We start from the raw sequence: 16,990 nt of genomic DNA on the forward strand, positions 1-16,990 counted from the left end.
TATTTAGAAACTACGTAGGAGTTATTTTTTGTTTTTGTTGTATTGGTAATTTTTGTATTTGAAACAAGAGGAAATGTGGATGATTCGCAACTATAGTTTAAGGAATAGTCTTCTTCTGAATAAGAAATTTGATACAACAGCGATAAATGAGCAATATGCTAATAAAACGAAAAGTGAAACAATGGGAGAAGCATCTATTGTAACCATAGACATATTAACAAACCCCGTAGAAACATTTGCCAAAAGAAATAGGAACAACCCGTTGGAATTCATCGACTCCAAAGACTGAGCAACTTTATAGTTCTCACCAGAATTATTGAAGATTTTGTCAGTTATGCAGTATCCAGTCAAAAACAGTAAATTATAAGTTATAACCCACAAAGTGTATGGTAAGTTGGCGAATCTTCTTGAAATATTATAAGGATGATATTGAAACACTAGCTGGCTGACAACGATGGAAACTGTGCCCCATATACAAAGACCGGTCAGCGGGGTTACCGAAGTCCAATGGTCCCAAGTGGAGGGTTTTTTTGAACTGACAACCAAATCATCCGTAGAAGGTTTATAGAGATTGTTTAAAGTTGGTTTATTTCCCAACAAATAAAATCCTGTATTTTGACCCCAAAGGAAAATCGAGCAATAACCTAAGAATGACAAAATACCTTCTCTGTTTGCACTGAAGAAACCATTTCTATTGGCCAAAATTAAGAAATTCAAAGTTCGATCATCCTTCAAAAGCAGCCATTCATAAACACATGAAATGATTATCGCAATGGAAAAGCGTGGTATTATTTTCGTAAGAGGATCAATAAGAGTCAAAGTGGGTGGTAGCAATGCTAGAGTGATGAAGAAATTCCAGTGTACTCCATATTCTGTGACATGCTCTTGATAATCCAAATTTTTTACAAAAAATAACCTCATCAAGCCTAGGAACAATAGAGTTCCCCCAGATTTCAAAGCATTGAATACATTTCTTACAAAGCTGGGTTTGTTTTTCAAGCTGAGATTTTTCAATAATGTTCTAGAAGAGACAATACCATTACTAAAGACGAAGGACCCTACACCAAGATCCATTAAGGATGTACCCCACGTCTCCACCTTAGCAAATCTTCTTGGGAAGATCGGAAAATCTACAGCCAAGATGGCAATGGCAGTCAGAATAAGCATCCCACCACGATAGGCAGTAATATAGGGCTTTTTTTCCAGTTGGAACTCTTGTGAGAGTAACTTTTTTTTTTTATGTGTTTTATTAGAAGGTTTGCTCGAGTTCGTGAATTTCCCATAAAGGAATACGAACAAACAAGGTAACAGTATTAGCATATTCAAAAGATATGGGTCACCGGCGTAAACAGTGATTGATAGAAGCAAAGCAACCCAATTCAACACAAAATCAATCATATATTGTACGTTGCACGTTTCAGTATACGTAAGGGTGGAATTTCTCAATAGGTTCCATGATATGTAAGTTATCAAAGCAGTTGATGTCACTGCGTTGATTTCTGCTATAGAGCCGCCATTGAGGCCTGTCACAAAGTTCTCTTTCCTCTGTTTCAAGTCCGACATTTTCTTGTGACGTACCGCTGCGAATTATACAGATATTTATTACGTGTCTTCTCATTCTTCTTCTATTTTTCATATTGCTTTCCTTTCACGTTATATTTCAAAGAGTAATATCATGCATAACGGTAATGCATATAGATAAATAGGCATAATAATGCTGGAGAAAATGATATATGTAAATAAAAATATCATATGTAATGAAAAAAGTAAGCTTTATGAATCTAATTCCTTAGTGTGGTTTCTTGTATGACGCCTTGTAGGTTTATCTAAGGAAGCGGCATGTTTCTTATTTTGAATGGAGCCATATGTGACCTGAGTATGGGAAAGCTCTTCAGTTATCATCATTTCTTCTAGATTGGAAATTGCAGAAAGCTGATCTTTGGGTACATCTTCTGACATTATTGTACCCCAACTCGTAGTTCGCTTAATTGGTTTAGGGACGAGATTATTTGGCGATGACTCCAACTTAATTCTTTTCATACCTAACATATGTCTTTCTGGGGACTTCTCCTTGACAACGGAGGTAATAGAATGTTTTTTCCTCTCGGCATCCGTATCTTTGATTTTTTGTAATAACTCATTTTTAGTGTCTTTTATAGAGTGTTCTGATAATGAGAAGTTGTTGCTCTTCATAAGGATGGTTTTGTCAATTTTTGGATCATTATTTTGGTATTTTTTTTCTGATATAGAGTTGATATGATTTAATTTTTTAATTTTACATTTGAAATCGTCCTTCTGCCCTCTTGGGCAGATAATACACCACTTGGTATTATTTAAAAAAATCTCATTATTCTCCTCGGATGCGATAGATAATAGTTTAAAAATAAATGCTGGTGTAACTACCGGTATGGAGTGGAATTTTTTGATGTACTCAATTTTCCTCTTCATAGAATTCCTCAAAATTGAGCTATTTTGAAAATCTTTTTTGTTGTCGTTATTATTATCACTTTCATCATCAGTGCTATTACTAGCAAACTGAGTAAAGAGATCACTAAATTCATTGGACCATAGCGGATGGTTTTTTGGGATACTTGGCAATGCCGCCAAGTTTATTAGTAGAATATCGGTAGATTTATTAAGATACTCCACATAGTTGATTCCCATTGGTTTTAGAAGATTCAAAACTTTGGTTAAATGTAATAGTTCTACGCCAGAGAATCCAGTGATGGTAACATTTAAAAAAGCTGAAGGAGAAATGTCGTGATGTAGTAATTTTGAGGAAGACAAAACTTGAGAATCTACTGTGCTGAGAAAAGGCCTTGACCATGAGTCTATTGGGTGTAGTAATTTTTGATAGTACAAACAGCGCTCGATGAAAAATTCTGTAACCATAGCGTCTTCATCGCCCTCAATATCGGGTAAATCACTGAAGGAATCAAGCGATTTATCGCTTGGAATGATATAATAAGAATGATCGTACAAACCACACAGATAAGATGTCTCAATTTTGCCCCCATTCTGAATGATGATTTTAGTTAGTATTGATCGATGATGGGCAGGGAAACTGTGGTAAATGACAAATGAGCAGTTGCTGAATATTAAAGTCGCTCTATCGCCTGAGTCTTCATGAGTATCATTTATCGATGACGATAAGTGCCCGAGTACAGAAAAATTTGTTTTACTATGCTGTTGTGAAGACATGGCCTTATCCCAAATTCTATCGCCCTTCGGTTTGAACTTGTTCAAGAGGGAGGATGTTTTCGGGAGAGCGGGAACTAGTGTAGTAGAAGAGGGTTGTGATTGTAGATTGGACTGGACATTTGCATTTGTCGGAAAGGTGAGGTTAATCTTATCCCAACAATCGCAGGAATTTAAGCCGATGGAATCATATGCTAAGTCTTTCACCTTTGGCAAAAGATAATGGGGGTCGTATGGCAACAGCGCATTCCTCTTTTGGCAATCTAGGATCCATTTGAAATGTATAATGGGCAAGTTTTGATCAATGGCGGCATTGACTCTTGCCCCAGACAATGTATCCGTAACAAAAATGGATATCTGTTCGGTTTGGTCTTGGTTGTTGTCGTTATGGGAGGCGGCATCTTTAATCACAAAATTTTGATAATTGTAACTTGAACAGCCCAATTTCTTGACGATTCTCACCAACGAATCAATGGAACATGTCCTAGTATCGTTTATTCTACCGATGAAAATATTGAAATTCTGCAAAAACTTGAAAGAGAATCGCTGATACAGTATCTTCAGCATCCCATGGGTAGCGCCTGTCGTTCTGGTGGTGCCGGATTGGGGTAGTATGTTTTCTCCAGATAACCAGAGTTGATAGATGTCATTAACGGCATGAATGTCAATAAATACGATGTCGAATCTGTGCTTCACGGCGAATTTGAATTTGTTCGTATTGGTAGTAGACCCAACAATTAGAACATTTACCTGTCTGGTCAAATCTTTGGAAAAGATACCGCCTAATTTGATGATCTTCTTGGATATCTTTTTGGATAAAATTTCATTATTTATTGCAGTTGGACAAAACGTTATTCCTTGAAAAGGCTTCATAGTAATATTGATGTTGATGGCAAAGTTCTTACCATACTTTGATCGCAAGTCTTATATGCTCGCGTACAGTTCTTACTTCTTTATTGGCACATACATATAGCTACACAGTACCAATTGCACTATATAGATTCACCTTACCATACGCGTATTAACTTTTTCCTCTATATTGATGAGGGTAAGGAAACAGGCATCACCGCCATGAGAGAGGGAAAAAAAATTGAATAATTCATGGCAAAAATTCCATGATCATGATCGAGGGGCCAAGAATTTCAGGCCAATGAAAACACCTTTCATTACTATGTGTCGAATAGTGGCACACGATCAGAGCTGAAAGTGTATAGACCCAGATAGAAAAAAAGCGTTGTAGGAGTTCATCGACTAAAAAGGGAAGGCAGGAGTTATTTCGCAGAAGTCCATGAACATTGAGGTTGCATGGGAACAGTGATGATGTGACTCTCGTGATAGTAGAAGCTGGTTGCTCAGGTTAGAACTATTGCTTGTTGTCATACTTGTCCCTCTGCATTACATAGGATGATGCCGATAGTAGGGGGTGTGGGTGGAGGTAGCAGTCCGGTCGACCGGGGTTGGCGGCTAAATTAGGGGCGTGCAGAGTTCCATATTCGGCGGCAAAGTAAAAAAGTATATAAAGTAGGGACCTTTCTGGTTCTTCCCCTTTCGCCTTCTTTGTTTTCATTTCCCCTCCGTTTTCCAATGTACTTCGGCGGCTAATTTTTTCTCGCTGTTAATTTTGCTTACTTTTCTTTTGGTTCTTTATACTCGTTATTTTGAATAGACAATGGTCAAGAGGAAATATGGCAGGTCTTATTCCCTCGATGACACGGATTCTAGCAGCAACAAAGTGCTGATAATGCCTACTGGCCAAAGCACGTCCAATGCTATCACCGATTTCTCCGTTAGGAAGGCACATGCTTGTGATAGATGCAGGCTGAAAAAAATCAAGTGCGATGGTTTGAAGCCGAACTGTTCAAACTGTTCGAAAATTGATTTCCCTTGCAAGACGTCAGATAAGCTATCCAGAAGGGGTCTTCCCAAGGGGTATACAGAACTGCTGGAAAAAGAAATCGTGCGTTTGACGAATATGAACGCTAGTTTTGCCGCCAGCACTAACCTTAATTTGCCATTCATTAACGACACGTTTTACTGTTTTGATAATTACAACATTCAATCTGTCAATCAAAGATTTCTGGGTCATTTGACTTGGAATATTCTAACCAATACTTTTCCCACTTCGAAATCTGCCACTTTTTCAGACGGTCGCAATCAAACTGACCTGCAATTACAATTGTTAACGGATTTTTTGAATCTAAATAGCGATTTTAATCATTTACCAAACTTTCTTCTTCTTAAATATAATTATAACCTACAGTTCCTGAAAAATTTGTTAACAGTAGTTATCAAAGATTTTTTCAAAAGGCAGAATTCCTTGCTACTACTATTATACCCTTCAAATGCATGGAAGAACTTGCTATTGGACAAGATCAATTCAACGGCAACAACGGGCGATTCAATAACTCTACTAACTTTACTTTATATTATTCAATTCACTTGGTCTTGTTTTGATGATTTCAAGCTTTTTAAAATCACAAAACTAATCATATCACTAACTACCAATAACACTTTAGACTTGAAGGTTTTGCAGTTGGTTAACTTATCCATTTTTTATTTCATGGGCGGCTCTATTGATTCCTGTAAAAACAAAAGCTCGCCGACAGCAAATACAAGTGTAAATTCCATAATATGGACCAATGACTTACTTAATCTAAACTTCACAAATATATTGAATACAGGTTTGTATATAAATCCCAATAACCTAATTTCCATTGCTAACGGTAACAACAATAGTAAATCAAACGAAGATGATGATAGAATAGTGACATTTTGGTGTTTCCAATTTTTAAACTCATGGTGGTCTTTAATCCAAGGTTTACCGAAATCAAATTTTTTAGTTGAAGAGTTCCAACCAAAATCAATTTCGGTTTTAGAGATTCCCAAGTTGAAGCCGTTTGAAATCTTGCTAAACTCTATCATGAATTCTCTGGATGGGTGTAATTTACTAAAGATCACATCGTTAGGCGTTTCAGACCCAAACTTCCAATTTTTCCAGGACGAACTGGAAAATTTTAAAAGAAATTTATTACTTTGGAATCTTTACCACAATCTAAGCGATCATGATAACTTCCGATTTTTAATCTCAAGACAAAACACAAAGCTTACAACAAGTTTATTAATGGAAAATTTATCAAATTTAAATCATAAACTTAATCAACCTGATTTTGTGGAAATTCAATTAACTTTATTCTACCTGAGCTTAAAACTGATAACTTTAAAGGAAGATGGACAGGACTTGGAAAAAAAAGAAGATGTTTCACTAGAAATCTTGACCTTGTACTTTTTGATTTTAACAGATAATTCGAATAATGATGATAATCAACAGCTACAACCTCAGCAGCTCAATCTCTACCACTTTACACCCTTCAATAGCATTGATATTATCAGCTTATGTTTGAATAATTTAAATAGTTGGTCAACATCGCAGAAATACGAACAAGATTCAGATCAACGACAGTTAAATGAGGCAAAGTTTGAGCGCTTTCAAAATTTTTTGAATCATTGGTGTATAATATGGTACTATGACGAGCTTTGTACAAATACTTTTCTACAAATTCTTAAGGTCAATTTCAGGTTGTTAGATTTCAAAGTAATTCATTCTACGCAGCAAGAACAACAAGAACTGTCGATCAGTTTGAACAAATTGAGATATTTACATTCAGTATCCAGCTTTAACTCGGGTGCAGTCAAGTCGAACTCTACATCAAAGGCTAATACTCAGCTTAATCTTTTACAACATTCAAATTCTAATTTCCTAAATGCGTCTTCATACGACTTTAATAAGATTTTCATGAATAACTTTGAAAACTATGACTATGAGACGGACGAGGGTTATGCGGAAGATGACGATGAAGAAGATAGTGACAGTGATAATAGTCTGCCACTCGAGATTCCCTTCAACAAAAATAAAAATAAACTCAAGAGTAAAAATAAAGAAATGCAACAAAGACTGTCTTTATTTCAAAGTGGAGATAACAATCCCGTAAATTTCAATCCAAGCCCAAATTCAGATCCAAATTCAAATCTAAATCCGGATTCGTCATCCACTGTATCTACCAAAAAAAAATTTCTAGATCATATCATTTTAGATAACAGAGAAATTACTAACAATGCTGGCTCCAGTAAACAAAAATACAAAATTCAGAATATTTTGAATTCCACCTTTTAGTAACCGCCCCTGTTAATCTTATTCATTTACCTCTATCATTGATAGTGGACACTTCTCAAGATCACTTTTTGTGACTCATACGCTTACTTTCGCTCCGTTTGGCGCAAATGACACATTGCATTGGTCATTTTTTCCGTTAAGTGCAACTCACAGCAGGCTCCGCCGCCCTGAAGTGCCCGCACGGATTTTTTCAGCTGGATTGGTCACCGTATCTCTCTTCGGCACGGTTTCCCATTCCCGTCCATCAGAAAAAAACAACCTATATAAATGAACTTTTTACCTCTAAAGGCAGTCAATTCCCTGTATGTCCTCTAAGTACAGTTAATAACGAGCACTTTTTAACTTTTTTTTTCACATATCCAAGAAAATCATACATTCGTTACCATGTCAACCACAGCATCTACCTCTTCACCTTTACGCCATTTAGTTTCTATCAAAGATCTTTCTGATGAAGAGTTTAAAGTCTTAGTACAGAGAGCTCAACATTTCAAGGATATTTTCAAAGAAAATAAGACAAATGATTTCCAATCTAATCATTTGAAGCTATTAGGTAAAACTGTTGCCTTAATCTTCACCAAAAGATCAACGAGAACCAGAATTTCGACAGAAGGTGCAGCCACCTTCTTCGGTGCTCAACCAATGTTTTTGGGTAAAGAGGACATTCAATTGGGCATTAATGAATCATTTCACGATACCACAAAGGTTGTATCCTCCATGGTTTCATGTATTTTTGCTCGTGTAAATAAACATGAAGATATCCAAGCTCTTTGTAAAGATTCTTCTGTGCCGATCATCAACTCTCTATGTGATAAATTCCATCCTTTACAAGCGATTTGTGACTTATTGACGATAGTTGAAAAATTTGATATATCTCTAGATGCAATAAATAAGGGAACCAATTCCAAATTGAAAATAGCATGGATTGGTGACGCTAATAACGTTATAAATGATATGTCTATTGCATGTTTAAAATTCGGCATTAGCGTTAGTATTGCCACCCCACCAGGCATTGAAATGGATTCAGACATAGTTGAAGAAGCCAACAAGATTGCGAAGAGAACCGGTGCTAATTTTGAATTAACACATGACTCCTTAAAGGCATCTACCAACGCTAACATACTGGTAACCGATACTTTTGTCTCCATGGGTGAAGAATTTGCAAAGCAGGCCAAACTAAAACAATTCCAAGGGTTTCAAATCAACCAAGAACTGACATCTGTAGCTGATCCAAGTTTCAAATTCATGCATTGCCTACCAAGACATAAAGAAGAGGTTAGTGATGATGTCTTTTATGGTGAGCATTCCATAGTTTTTGAAGAAGCAGAAAATAGACTATATGCAGCTATGTCTGCAATTGATGTCTTTGTCAGTAATAAAGGTAACTTCAAGGACCTAAAATAACCTACCAAGTGCATCCGTCATATTAATATATAAATATAGATATAGATATATGATTATTGATCATACATTCTATCACTTTGTAAATTTAATGAGGAAAAACTAGTTATAAAGACTCTTATATTTAACTCAGCTTTATGTCAAGTGCATTCTTAAAAATTCAAATATACATTGGCAACAAATTCCCTCGAATTACTCAATGCCAGAACTTTTGCATTTCCATCTTCAACCTCAGTAGACACAACTTTCTCGCATAGAATGTTTGAATGAACAGCCTTAACTCCACTATCAAGCTTACACAATGTAATGTGAGGGACCTTGTTCTGACAGTATAATCCTTTGATAGTATGACCTTCTGCGTCAATTAAGCATCCATCTTCATTTCTGGAAAGCTCTACGACAATGGCAACAATTTTTTCATCCCAGCATAGTTTGTCCAACCGAAATTTCAGCGTGTCAGCAGTTTTCACCAATTTAGTTTGGTTAATACTCGAACTTGATTTGATATTTTTGTTATTGTTATTATATTCTGTTATCTGCCCATTGTACCTCTTACAATACGATTTCCACAACTTCTTTTCCTCCTTTTCACGGGAAGACATGATATGACTCAAGGTTATATGAAGCTCCTTTTGAAATTTTCCGTTTGCCAGCAAATCTTCTAATATTTGTGACAACTTGGTATTATCAGCAATGTCCTGCCTTACCAGATCAACTATTTCATCATAATTTGTTATAATGGCTGACACATAGGTAGGTTTAATCAATTTAGGTGTCTTTGGCTGATTGCCGTTGCCCCTGCCAACTATTTTTCTCACTGTCGGTTTGTACTCTAAACTCTTTCTGAAGGCCGCGTCAATTCTATCAGGTGTTGGAATGTCAGGTATCAAAATAGGATAAGCTTTATGAATTTCATTTAAAATCTGTTTCACATTCGTTAACGAAGAATCCTTCTCGCCGAAATCCAATTCGATCATTAAATCAAACAAATTATCCGGCGATCTGCCTAGGCATATCGGCTGATATCTTTTCAAGAAGCCATTCATGATGCCCAAGACTTTCTTCTCTCCCAATTCATCCCACTTGATACTTTGATGATTGTTACCTCTTTTTATTACTCTTTGCATCGTTATGTCTCTGATTTCTGATAGCTTATCATGAGCTGCGAACGATACGCCGATCACCTTGATATTCGTATCGTATGCCAAATAATTTTCCTTTAGTTCATCCAACCATTCAAATAACTGCTTTCTTTCACGAAACTGATGATTGTTTCTATCAACTATGACACATCTCATTTCTTGTTTGGCTAATAGCTCCAACGATTTTTTCATTAATTGTGATTTGTCCTTACCAGTGATATCATCATTTTGGATGTGGCCCCAACTTTCAGGGAACAGGTTGATTAACGCTTGTGAGGTTGTTGTTTTACCACATCCAATGACTGATATGGGGAAAATTAAAAATTTGGTGTGTTCGTCTACTTTATCATAATCAATGGCATTTCTCAATTCCAATTCGGCCACTTTTTCATGATTTAAAATTTCTAACCCACTCATACCATACGATTCTAAAAACTTATTTCTTAATTCAATGACTCCAAACCCCTTCATGTAATCCTCACACATTTTGGGAGTTGCTTCTAGGATTGGGATCACAAAATCAAGATACTTGTTGGTTATGAATTTATGCTTTCTAAATTTGAACATCCTTGATTTATTTGAAATATAGTCTTTCGTAACTTCTCTCCATTGACGATACATCAAATATGGTTCCTCAAATTTATACTTGAAGAAGAAGGGTTTCCCATTACTCTTCAAATGACATCTGATAACGAATCCCTCAATTTCTTGTCCTTGAAAAGACCCAGTTGCAGAGCAATTGCCTAGAAACATCTCCAAGTCTTTCAATGTATCCATCGTAAAGGATTGAATACCCTTAAATCCGTATTTGCACGCTACTTCCGAAACATCTTTCATATCCCAAGTTTCAAATTCTGCTACATTAACGTTGATGCCGTGCAAGTATAAGCCAGCTTTCTCAAGGGGATACTCTAAAATGTGCTCTTCAAACGAATCATCACAATATTCTGCTACAGCAGTGATATTATAGGTATATAGCATTCTTGCAAAATCTTCTGGATTGACGTTCATTTCCGCCAATTGCTTTAAAAGTTGCTTCTCACCCGCCTCTGCATGATTTCTATCTACATCTTCTCTGGGCCCTGTTGAATGTTTTGAACAAACTACCAATGTGCCATCTTCCAAACCGGAAATGAAAATAATACAACCGTTGGCCTTTACAGTGACATCATAGGGACCTTTAGCGTTTTCCCCAATCCATTCCCACTTGGTAAAGTTGACTTCGCCCACATTGAAAAACTTATCATACCCTCTAGCAACAATGGCAGGGTTTCTTACATCATCGCTTATAAATAGACCTCTTGCCTTACATGGCAAAGTGACATTGTTTTTGCCGTAATCCCATTCATTGAATTTCCATGAAACTACTCTCTTATCGCTAGACGACAAATCGCAAACTCTTCTGTAGGCTTTGCCTCTACCAGGTAAATTTTCTGCAGTTTCTAGCTCGCTGACAAGCTTAGTCACTGTTCTTTTATCGCCATATGGACTGGGCATCGCTTCTTCGCACAGATACTTCTGTAAATCAATGAGACCAAAAAATGTAAATTGTCACCAAACGAAGTTTGCAAAATTGGAAATCTGCTCGAGCCTATTCTGGGAATATTGGAATGAGCAAGGGTTTCCTCAAGTGTTTTCTCTTGACTAATCTCATCGTTAAATTTCATCAATGGAAAAATACGCGGGCTGCCCGCTGGAGCATAAGATAATATAGTGGAATAATAGTGAAACGCAGCAAACTCATGTACATACCCTTAAAGTAAATAATAAGAAACACCGGAGGTCTGCTATATAGTTCCCAGTCCAAAAGTAGCAAAGGGCTGTTACGAGAATGCCGGCTGAAATTGACATTGATGAAGCAGACGTATTAGTCTTATCCCAAGGATTACAAAAGACAAGCAAACTTACTTTCCAGATTAATAAATCGTTGCAAAAAATTGCAACCACATCCAGTCAGTCCAGCCAGCTCTTCACTCCTATTCTAGCTAGAAACAATGTTTTGACCACGTTACAAAGAAACATTGAGAGTACTTTGAATTCCGTTGCCTCTGTAAAGGATCTCGCCAATGAAGCCTCTAAATATGAAATCATTCTACAAAAGGGTATTGAACAAGTCGGATTAAAGCAATATACGCAGGTGATACATAAGTTAGATGATATGCTGGAAGATATTCAGTCTGGACAAGCTAATCGCGAAGAGAACTCGGAATTTCACGGGATTTTAACACATTTAAAAGAATTGATCAAGAACAGCGAAGCTCAATTAAGAGTATATTTCATTACAATCTTGAACAGTATTAAACCGTTTGATCCTCAGATCAATATCGCCAAAAAGATGCCGTTTCCTTATTATGAAGACCAACTGTTGGGCGTTCTTTCATGGATTTTAGACTATTTTCACGGAAATTCAGAAACTTCTACCATACAAGACATACTTGTCGGTGAAAGAAGTAAGTTGATCCTTAAATGTATGGCGTTTCTTGAACCGTTTGCTAAGGAAGTCACCACTGCAAAAAATGCGCCCTATGAAAAGGGTAGTAGCGGAATGAATAGCTATACAGAGGCATTATTGGGCTTCATCGCTAATGAGAAGTCATTGGTAGATGATTTATACTCTCAATACACAGAAATTAAACCGCAAGTACTGTCGCAAATTTTGTCGCCTTTAATAAGTGCGTATGCCAAACTTTTTAACACAAATTTGAAGATTGTACGAAGCAATCTCGAAAACGTTGCGTTTTTTAGTTTTGAGCTGGTCGAGAGCGTAAATGATGTAAAGAAATCACTCCGAGGTAAGGAGTTACAGAATTATAATCTATTGCAAGATTGTACCCAAGAAGTCCGTCAAGTAACCCAATCACTATTCAGAGACGTTATAGATAGGATTATCAAAAAAGCAAGCTCTATCTCCACTATTCCCTCTAACAACGGTGTCACCGAAGCAACTGTGGACACTATGTCAAGACTGAGGAAGTTCAGTGAGTACAAAAACGGATGTTTAGGTGCCATGGACAATATCACACGTGAAAACTGGTTACCTTCCAGCTATAAAGAAAGGGAATACACTTTACAAAATGAAGCATTAAATTGGGAGGATCACAATGTGTTGTTATCATGTTTCTTGAGTGATTGCATAGACACATTGGCAGTTAATCTCGAGAGAAAGGCACAGATAACGTTGATGCCTAATCAGGAGCCAGATGTCGCTAATCCTAATAGCCCAAGAAATAAACACAAACAACGTATTGGTTTCTTTATCTTAATGAACTTGACACTTGTCGAACAGATCGTGGAAAAATCTGAATTGAACTCAATGATAGCTGGAGAAGGCCATTCTAGGTTAGAACGGTTGAAGAAACGCTATGTTAGTTATATGGTATCTGATTGGAGGGATTTAACCGCAAATTTGATGGATGCGGTGTTTATCGATAGTAGTGGTAAGAAATCGAAAGACAAAGAACAAATTAAAGAAAAATTTAGGAAATTCAACGAAGGTTTTGAAGATTTAGTATCGAGAACTAAGCAATATAAGCTTTCTGATCCTTCATTAAAAGTGACTTTGAAATCGGAAATCATTTCATTGGTTATGCCTATGTATGAGAGGTTCTACAGCAGATATAAGGACTCTTTCAAGAATCCAAGGAAGCACATCAAATATACCCCTGATGAATTAACCAGTGTGCTGAATCAATTAGTTAGATAGTATAAAATAACATGTAAAAAATCGTTTGTCAAAAAGTTTAATCAAAGAGAAGAACATCATAAACGAAAAATATATATGTATGAACATAGTTTATCTATTATGGATTTCTAATAAGAGAAGCTAAATGTAAAAATAAAAAGAGAAAAATTTCATACTTCATCTTGTACTAGAACGTACTATCATTTATACTTTGTAGCCCGGATTCATTATCCAGAGTATTAACCAGCAACTTTTCCGGTGAAGAAAGTCTTGAGGCAAACCTTTCCTCAGAATCTGAATTTCTAGAGCTTTCCGTTAATCCTGAACCCTGTGTAGTAATATCGTTATTATGATCTGATTCAGTAAAATTTTGTGCACTAATCGCATTCAAAAAGTTCTCGTTACCCCCTAAAAGCGGAAAAAAAGGATTATTGTCATTATTGTCCTGCGAAGGATGCCATGCGGAGGAATTCCTCGCATACGGTGCCGTGATATCAACCGTGGTATCTGTCGATTGATCAAATAAATCAACATAGGAATCATTAGACCTTAGAAAGGAGTTATCATTGATTTTATTAGGCAACGTTTCTGTTTTGCTCAGTAAAGGTTCCATAGTTAACTTGTCCTTACTAATATTTATCCCCGAGTAATCAAAAGAGGATCTAGCCGAGGCAGGTGTGCTCGAGGTATTCGTAGGATTTCGATTCAGTTCGTTTTTATCATGATTTTTCAGTTCATCATCTATCAAGATTTGGTTTAAATCAGTGAAAAAAGGATTGTCGTTCCTTACCGTGGACGGTAAATTGTCTTGAACACTTTCTCTTCTATTCAACGATCGTAATGATTCATTGCTAAGATTTCCTAAAGTAGAATGTGCAAAGCTGCTGTTATTTGGTGAGCTATGTAATGGAGGTAAACTTAATACTCTTTTCCTGTCCCTTTCCTTACTCTGATTTTTATTGGGTGTAGAAATCTTACTTTCCTCGTGTTGTGGCATTGCCAAGTTTTTTAGGTCCCTGCTTCCTCTCTTCTTAAGAATAGCGTCATTTTTATGTTTTTTTTCTTCTGTCATTGACGTAGATTCTTCTTGTATCATGCTTTCGGCAGTACCATTATCCGGATGTCTACTAGAGTGAGAGGCTTTCAAGGTTGTATGTTTGGAATTTGGTTTCCTCTTTTGATTATTGTCATGCAACACAGTATCCTTATAAGATGGTGGATCTTTTGGTAAGATACTCGACTCTGACGAGGATGCTTCGGTAGTAGTAGTTCCGGACAATGCATCAGATATGAAATCAGAGGAAAAATCAAAATCTGGCGGTGGCATTTCCATATTTGACATTGGTGATGTTATTGGGGAAAGTGGGATCGCTTGAGGAGATGCTAGCTCTCTTTGCAAGGTCTCCGGTTGATATATATTTGACTTTAGTTTAACGGAATTGAAAACAGCATTATCCTTCGAATGCAATTTTGAATTTCTACTAAACTGCCTGGAGTTCCTGGTCAAAGAAGTGGACGGTAAATGTGGGATCAAAATGTCTAAAGGTTGAACGTTGGGCGAAAGAACTGGTGATGAAAGAATTTCTTTGGGAAAGAAAATGTTGGAATTATGGTACAGGTTTGCATTATCCTCCGACGATTCCAATATTGAAGAAATGGAGGGGTCCATCTCTTTTGGTGCAATCGTAGTATGTCCATCATAGCTTGGTAGAAGAGTATTCGCATGTGAGCATAATCTGTGCAAAACATGGATCGGAGAATCGATACTGATTTCGTAATGCTTTCTCTTGTTATCCACTACTCTAGATAATCTCAGACAGATTTTGATCCAATGGTTTGCTTTGATGTTTTCATACGAAGTGTCTGGATGTAACTGTTGGTGGTTGTTGAAACGACTTGGAACGAAAATTTGGTATTCATACTCTTTGTTAACTAAATCACCATTTTTTGGGTCCTCCAATAAGTTCCCCATATTTTTGGCTTTCGAAGCATTTGCATCGCTGGGTAAGTTCAATAGTTTGGGGCCCTTTTGTTCCGTCAACAAAAATTTCTTAGTGGGCTCCATCCTATGAACTTTTTTGTCCCTACAGTAATATTCCATTGTTTCTGTCACATATATTCTGATTCTATGCAGTGTGACTTTATCAAGTGGAGCAAATTTAAACGTGATAGGTAAGAATGCATCTAAGATAATATCTTTGGAAGCTATGACGATGTCATAGTATAACTGATTTTCCCAATCTCTCGATATGATAATTGGTTCACTTTCTTCCACGGAATTATGGGCCTGGGTCCGCACTATGTTCACTACCTGACGTCCACTGACGTTTGATTTGAAGGCACCAAATCTTTCTATACTGGCAAATAAGAAGTACTCTACAAACCCAAAATCAGCTCTAATCGATTCTGGGTACTCTTGAGGAATTAATTCTTCGAACGTGTAAACATAGTCACCTGGTTGGAAGACGAAAGAATCTCCACCAGGCCCGCTGGTGTAATTATTGCTTGCCATTGTTAGATGACCGTTGCTGGCGGGTGTGTAATGATTATGATGCAATGTTGAGTCATTATGGGTAAAAGTGTTATTTAACAGGTCTGAAAAGATAGACGTGGTAGTAGGTTTGTAATTATGATGAGATACGGAAGGAGACGTGGCTCTTTTCAATAAGTTTATTGGAGATAAATTTCTCGAAGGAGCTGTGGCAGAGGTGACAGAGGAAGATCTAGATCTCTGTCTACTTTCCCTATCTCTGACATTGACGGAGGAATTTCCCGGTGTACCTAGAGGAGATAAGTTCAAGGAAGATAAACCTGATATGGATGCTTTCCTGCTGGTTAAGGGTTCATTTTCAGATAGCGTTCTATAAAGGGAAGCACCACTTTCCTTCATCAAAAAATTATTGGGTGAATTGGAAGCACAGATCCTTTTCTTGCCTTTCTGCTCCGTTGTCGGATATAAAGCCCACGTATGATCTACAATATCTTTAATCTCTACAAACTCCTGTCTTTTGGGTGGGATACCTTCAGGCCATTCTGTTCTAGAATACCCTTTGAATGACAGATTTATGCTTTTGAGCTTTGTGGGCTTCAGTATCCTAACCACTAAACAACCCCGAAGGACAACTGAGGGATATTCCGTCCTCTGAGGGTCAAACCCTTGAAGGAAAACGACTGGTTCAGCCAGGTGAATAAAAAGCTGTAACGACGAACTCTGCGCCAGAGGTGTAGCATCTAGGGGAACATCGATATCCTTTTCCATTGGAAACAATGGCGATGAGATAGACTGTTCCGTGGGCATCCTGGAAAAATGACTGATCTACAATGGAAAATACTTCAAAAAAAAGAGAAAATGTCTCAACGTTATAAGATTGGAAAACCAACGGCAGAGAATAATAGGGC

General features: G+C 37.0%; 7 protein-coding genes across 7 annotated transcripts; 3 read left to right on the plus strand and 4 right to left on the minus strand.

Annotated features, from left to right (window-relative positions):
- Nucleotides 1-90: 90 nt before the first annotated feature.
- On the minus strand, nucleotides 91-1,563 carry GWT1 (glucosaminyl-phosphotidylinositol O-acyltransferase; the record flags this gene model as incomplete). Its single annotated transcript, XM_056228961.1, has 1 exon — nucleotides 91-1,563. One exon carries the CDS (start codon nucleotides 1,561-1,563, stop codon nucleotides 91-93), a length of 1,473 nt encoding a protein of 490 aa, XP_056083027.1.
- A 210-nt stretch (nucleotides 1,564-1,773) lies between these two features.
- On the minus strand, nucleotides 1,774-4,071 carry DPB11 (protein kinase activating protein DPB11; the record flags this gene model as incomplete). The annotated part of the gene is made up of 1 exon (XM_056228962.1): nucleotides 1,774-4,071. The coding sequence occupies one exon, from the start codon at nucleotides 4,069-4,071 to the stop codon at nucleotides 1,774-1,776; it is 2,298 nt and encodes a 765-aa protein (XP_056083028.1).
- Nucleotides 4,072-4,867: 796 nt separating this feature from the next.
- On the plus strand, nucleotides 4,868-7,369 carry SIP4 (Sip4p; the record flags this gene model as incomplete). The annotated part of the gene is made up of 1 exon (XM_056228963.1): nucleotides 4,868-7,369. One exon carries the CDS (start codon nucleotides 4,868-4,870, stop codon nucleotides 7,367-7,369), a length of 2,502 nt encoding a protein of 833 aa, XP_056083029.1.
- Nucleotides 7,370-7,753: 384 nt separating this feature from the next.
- ARG3 (ornithine carbamoyltransferase) lies at nucleotides 7,754-8,770 on the plus strand (the record flags this gene model as incomplete). The annotated part of the gene is made up of 1 exon (XM_056228964.1): nucleotides 7,754-8,770. The coding sequence occupies one exon, from the start codon at nucleotides 7,754-7,756 to the stop codon at nucleotides 8,768-8,770; it is 1,017 nt and encodes a 338-aa protein (XP_056083030.1).
- A 149-nt stretch (nucleotides 8,771-8,919) lies between these two features.
- On the minus strand, nucleotides 8,920-11,406 carry TRL1 (tRNA ligase; the record flags this gene model as incomplete). The annotated part of the gene is made up of 1 exon (XM_056228965.1): nucleotides 8,920-11,406. The coding sequence occupies one exon, from the start codon at nucleotides 11,404-11,406 to the stop codon at nucleotides 8,920-8,922; it is 2,487 nt and encodes an 828-aa protein (XP_056083031.1).
- A 334-nt stretch (nucleotides 11,407-11,740) lies between these two features.
- Nucleotides 11,741-13,612, plus strand: EXO70 (GTP-Rho binding exocyst subunit EXO70; the record flags this gene model as incomplete). Its single annotated transcript, XM_056228966.1, has 1 exon — nucleotides 11,741-13,612. The coding sequence occupies one exon, from the start codon at nucleotides 11,741-11,743 to the stop codon at nucleotides 13,610-13,612; it is 1,872 nt and encodes a 623-aa protein (XP_056083032.1).
- Nucleotides 13,613-13,778: 166 nt separating this feature from the next.
- On the minus strand, nucleotides 13,779-16,889 carry ALY2 (Aly2p; the record flags this gene model as incomplete). The annotated part of the gene is made up of 1 exon (XM_056228967.1): nucleotides 13,779-16,889. The coding sequence occupies one exon, from the start codon at nucleotides 16,887-16,889 to the stop codon at nucleotides 13,779-13,781; it is 3,111 nt and encodes a 1,036-aa protein (XP_056083033.1).
- Between the last annotated feature and the right edge of the window lie 101 nt (nucleotides 16,890-16,990).

The sequence above is a fragment of the Saccharomyces kudriavzevii genome (assembly GCF_947243775.1).
Source record: "Saccharomyces kudriavzevii IFO 1802 strain IFO1802 genome assembly, chromosome: 10".
Taxonomy (NCBI): Eukaryota; Fungi; Ascomycota; class Saccharomycetes; order Saccharomycetales; family Saccharomycetaceae; genus Saccharomyces; species Saccharomyces kudriavzevii.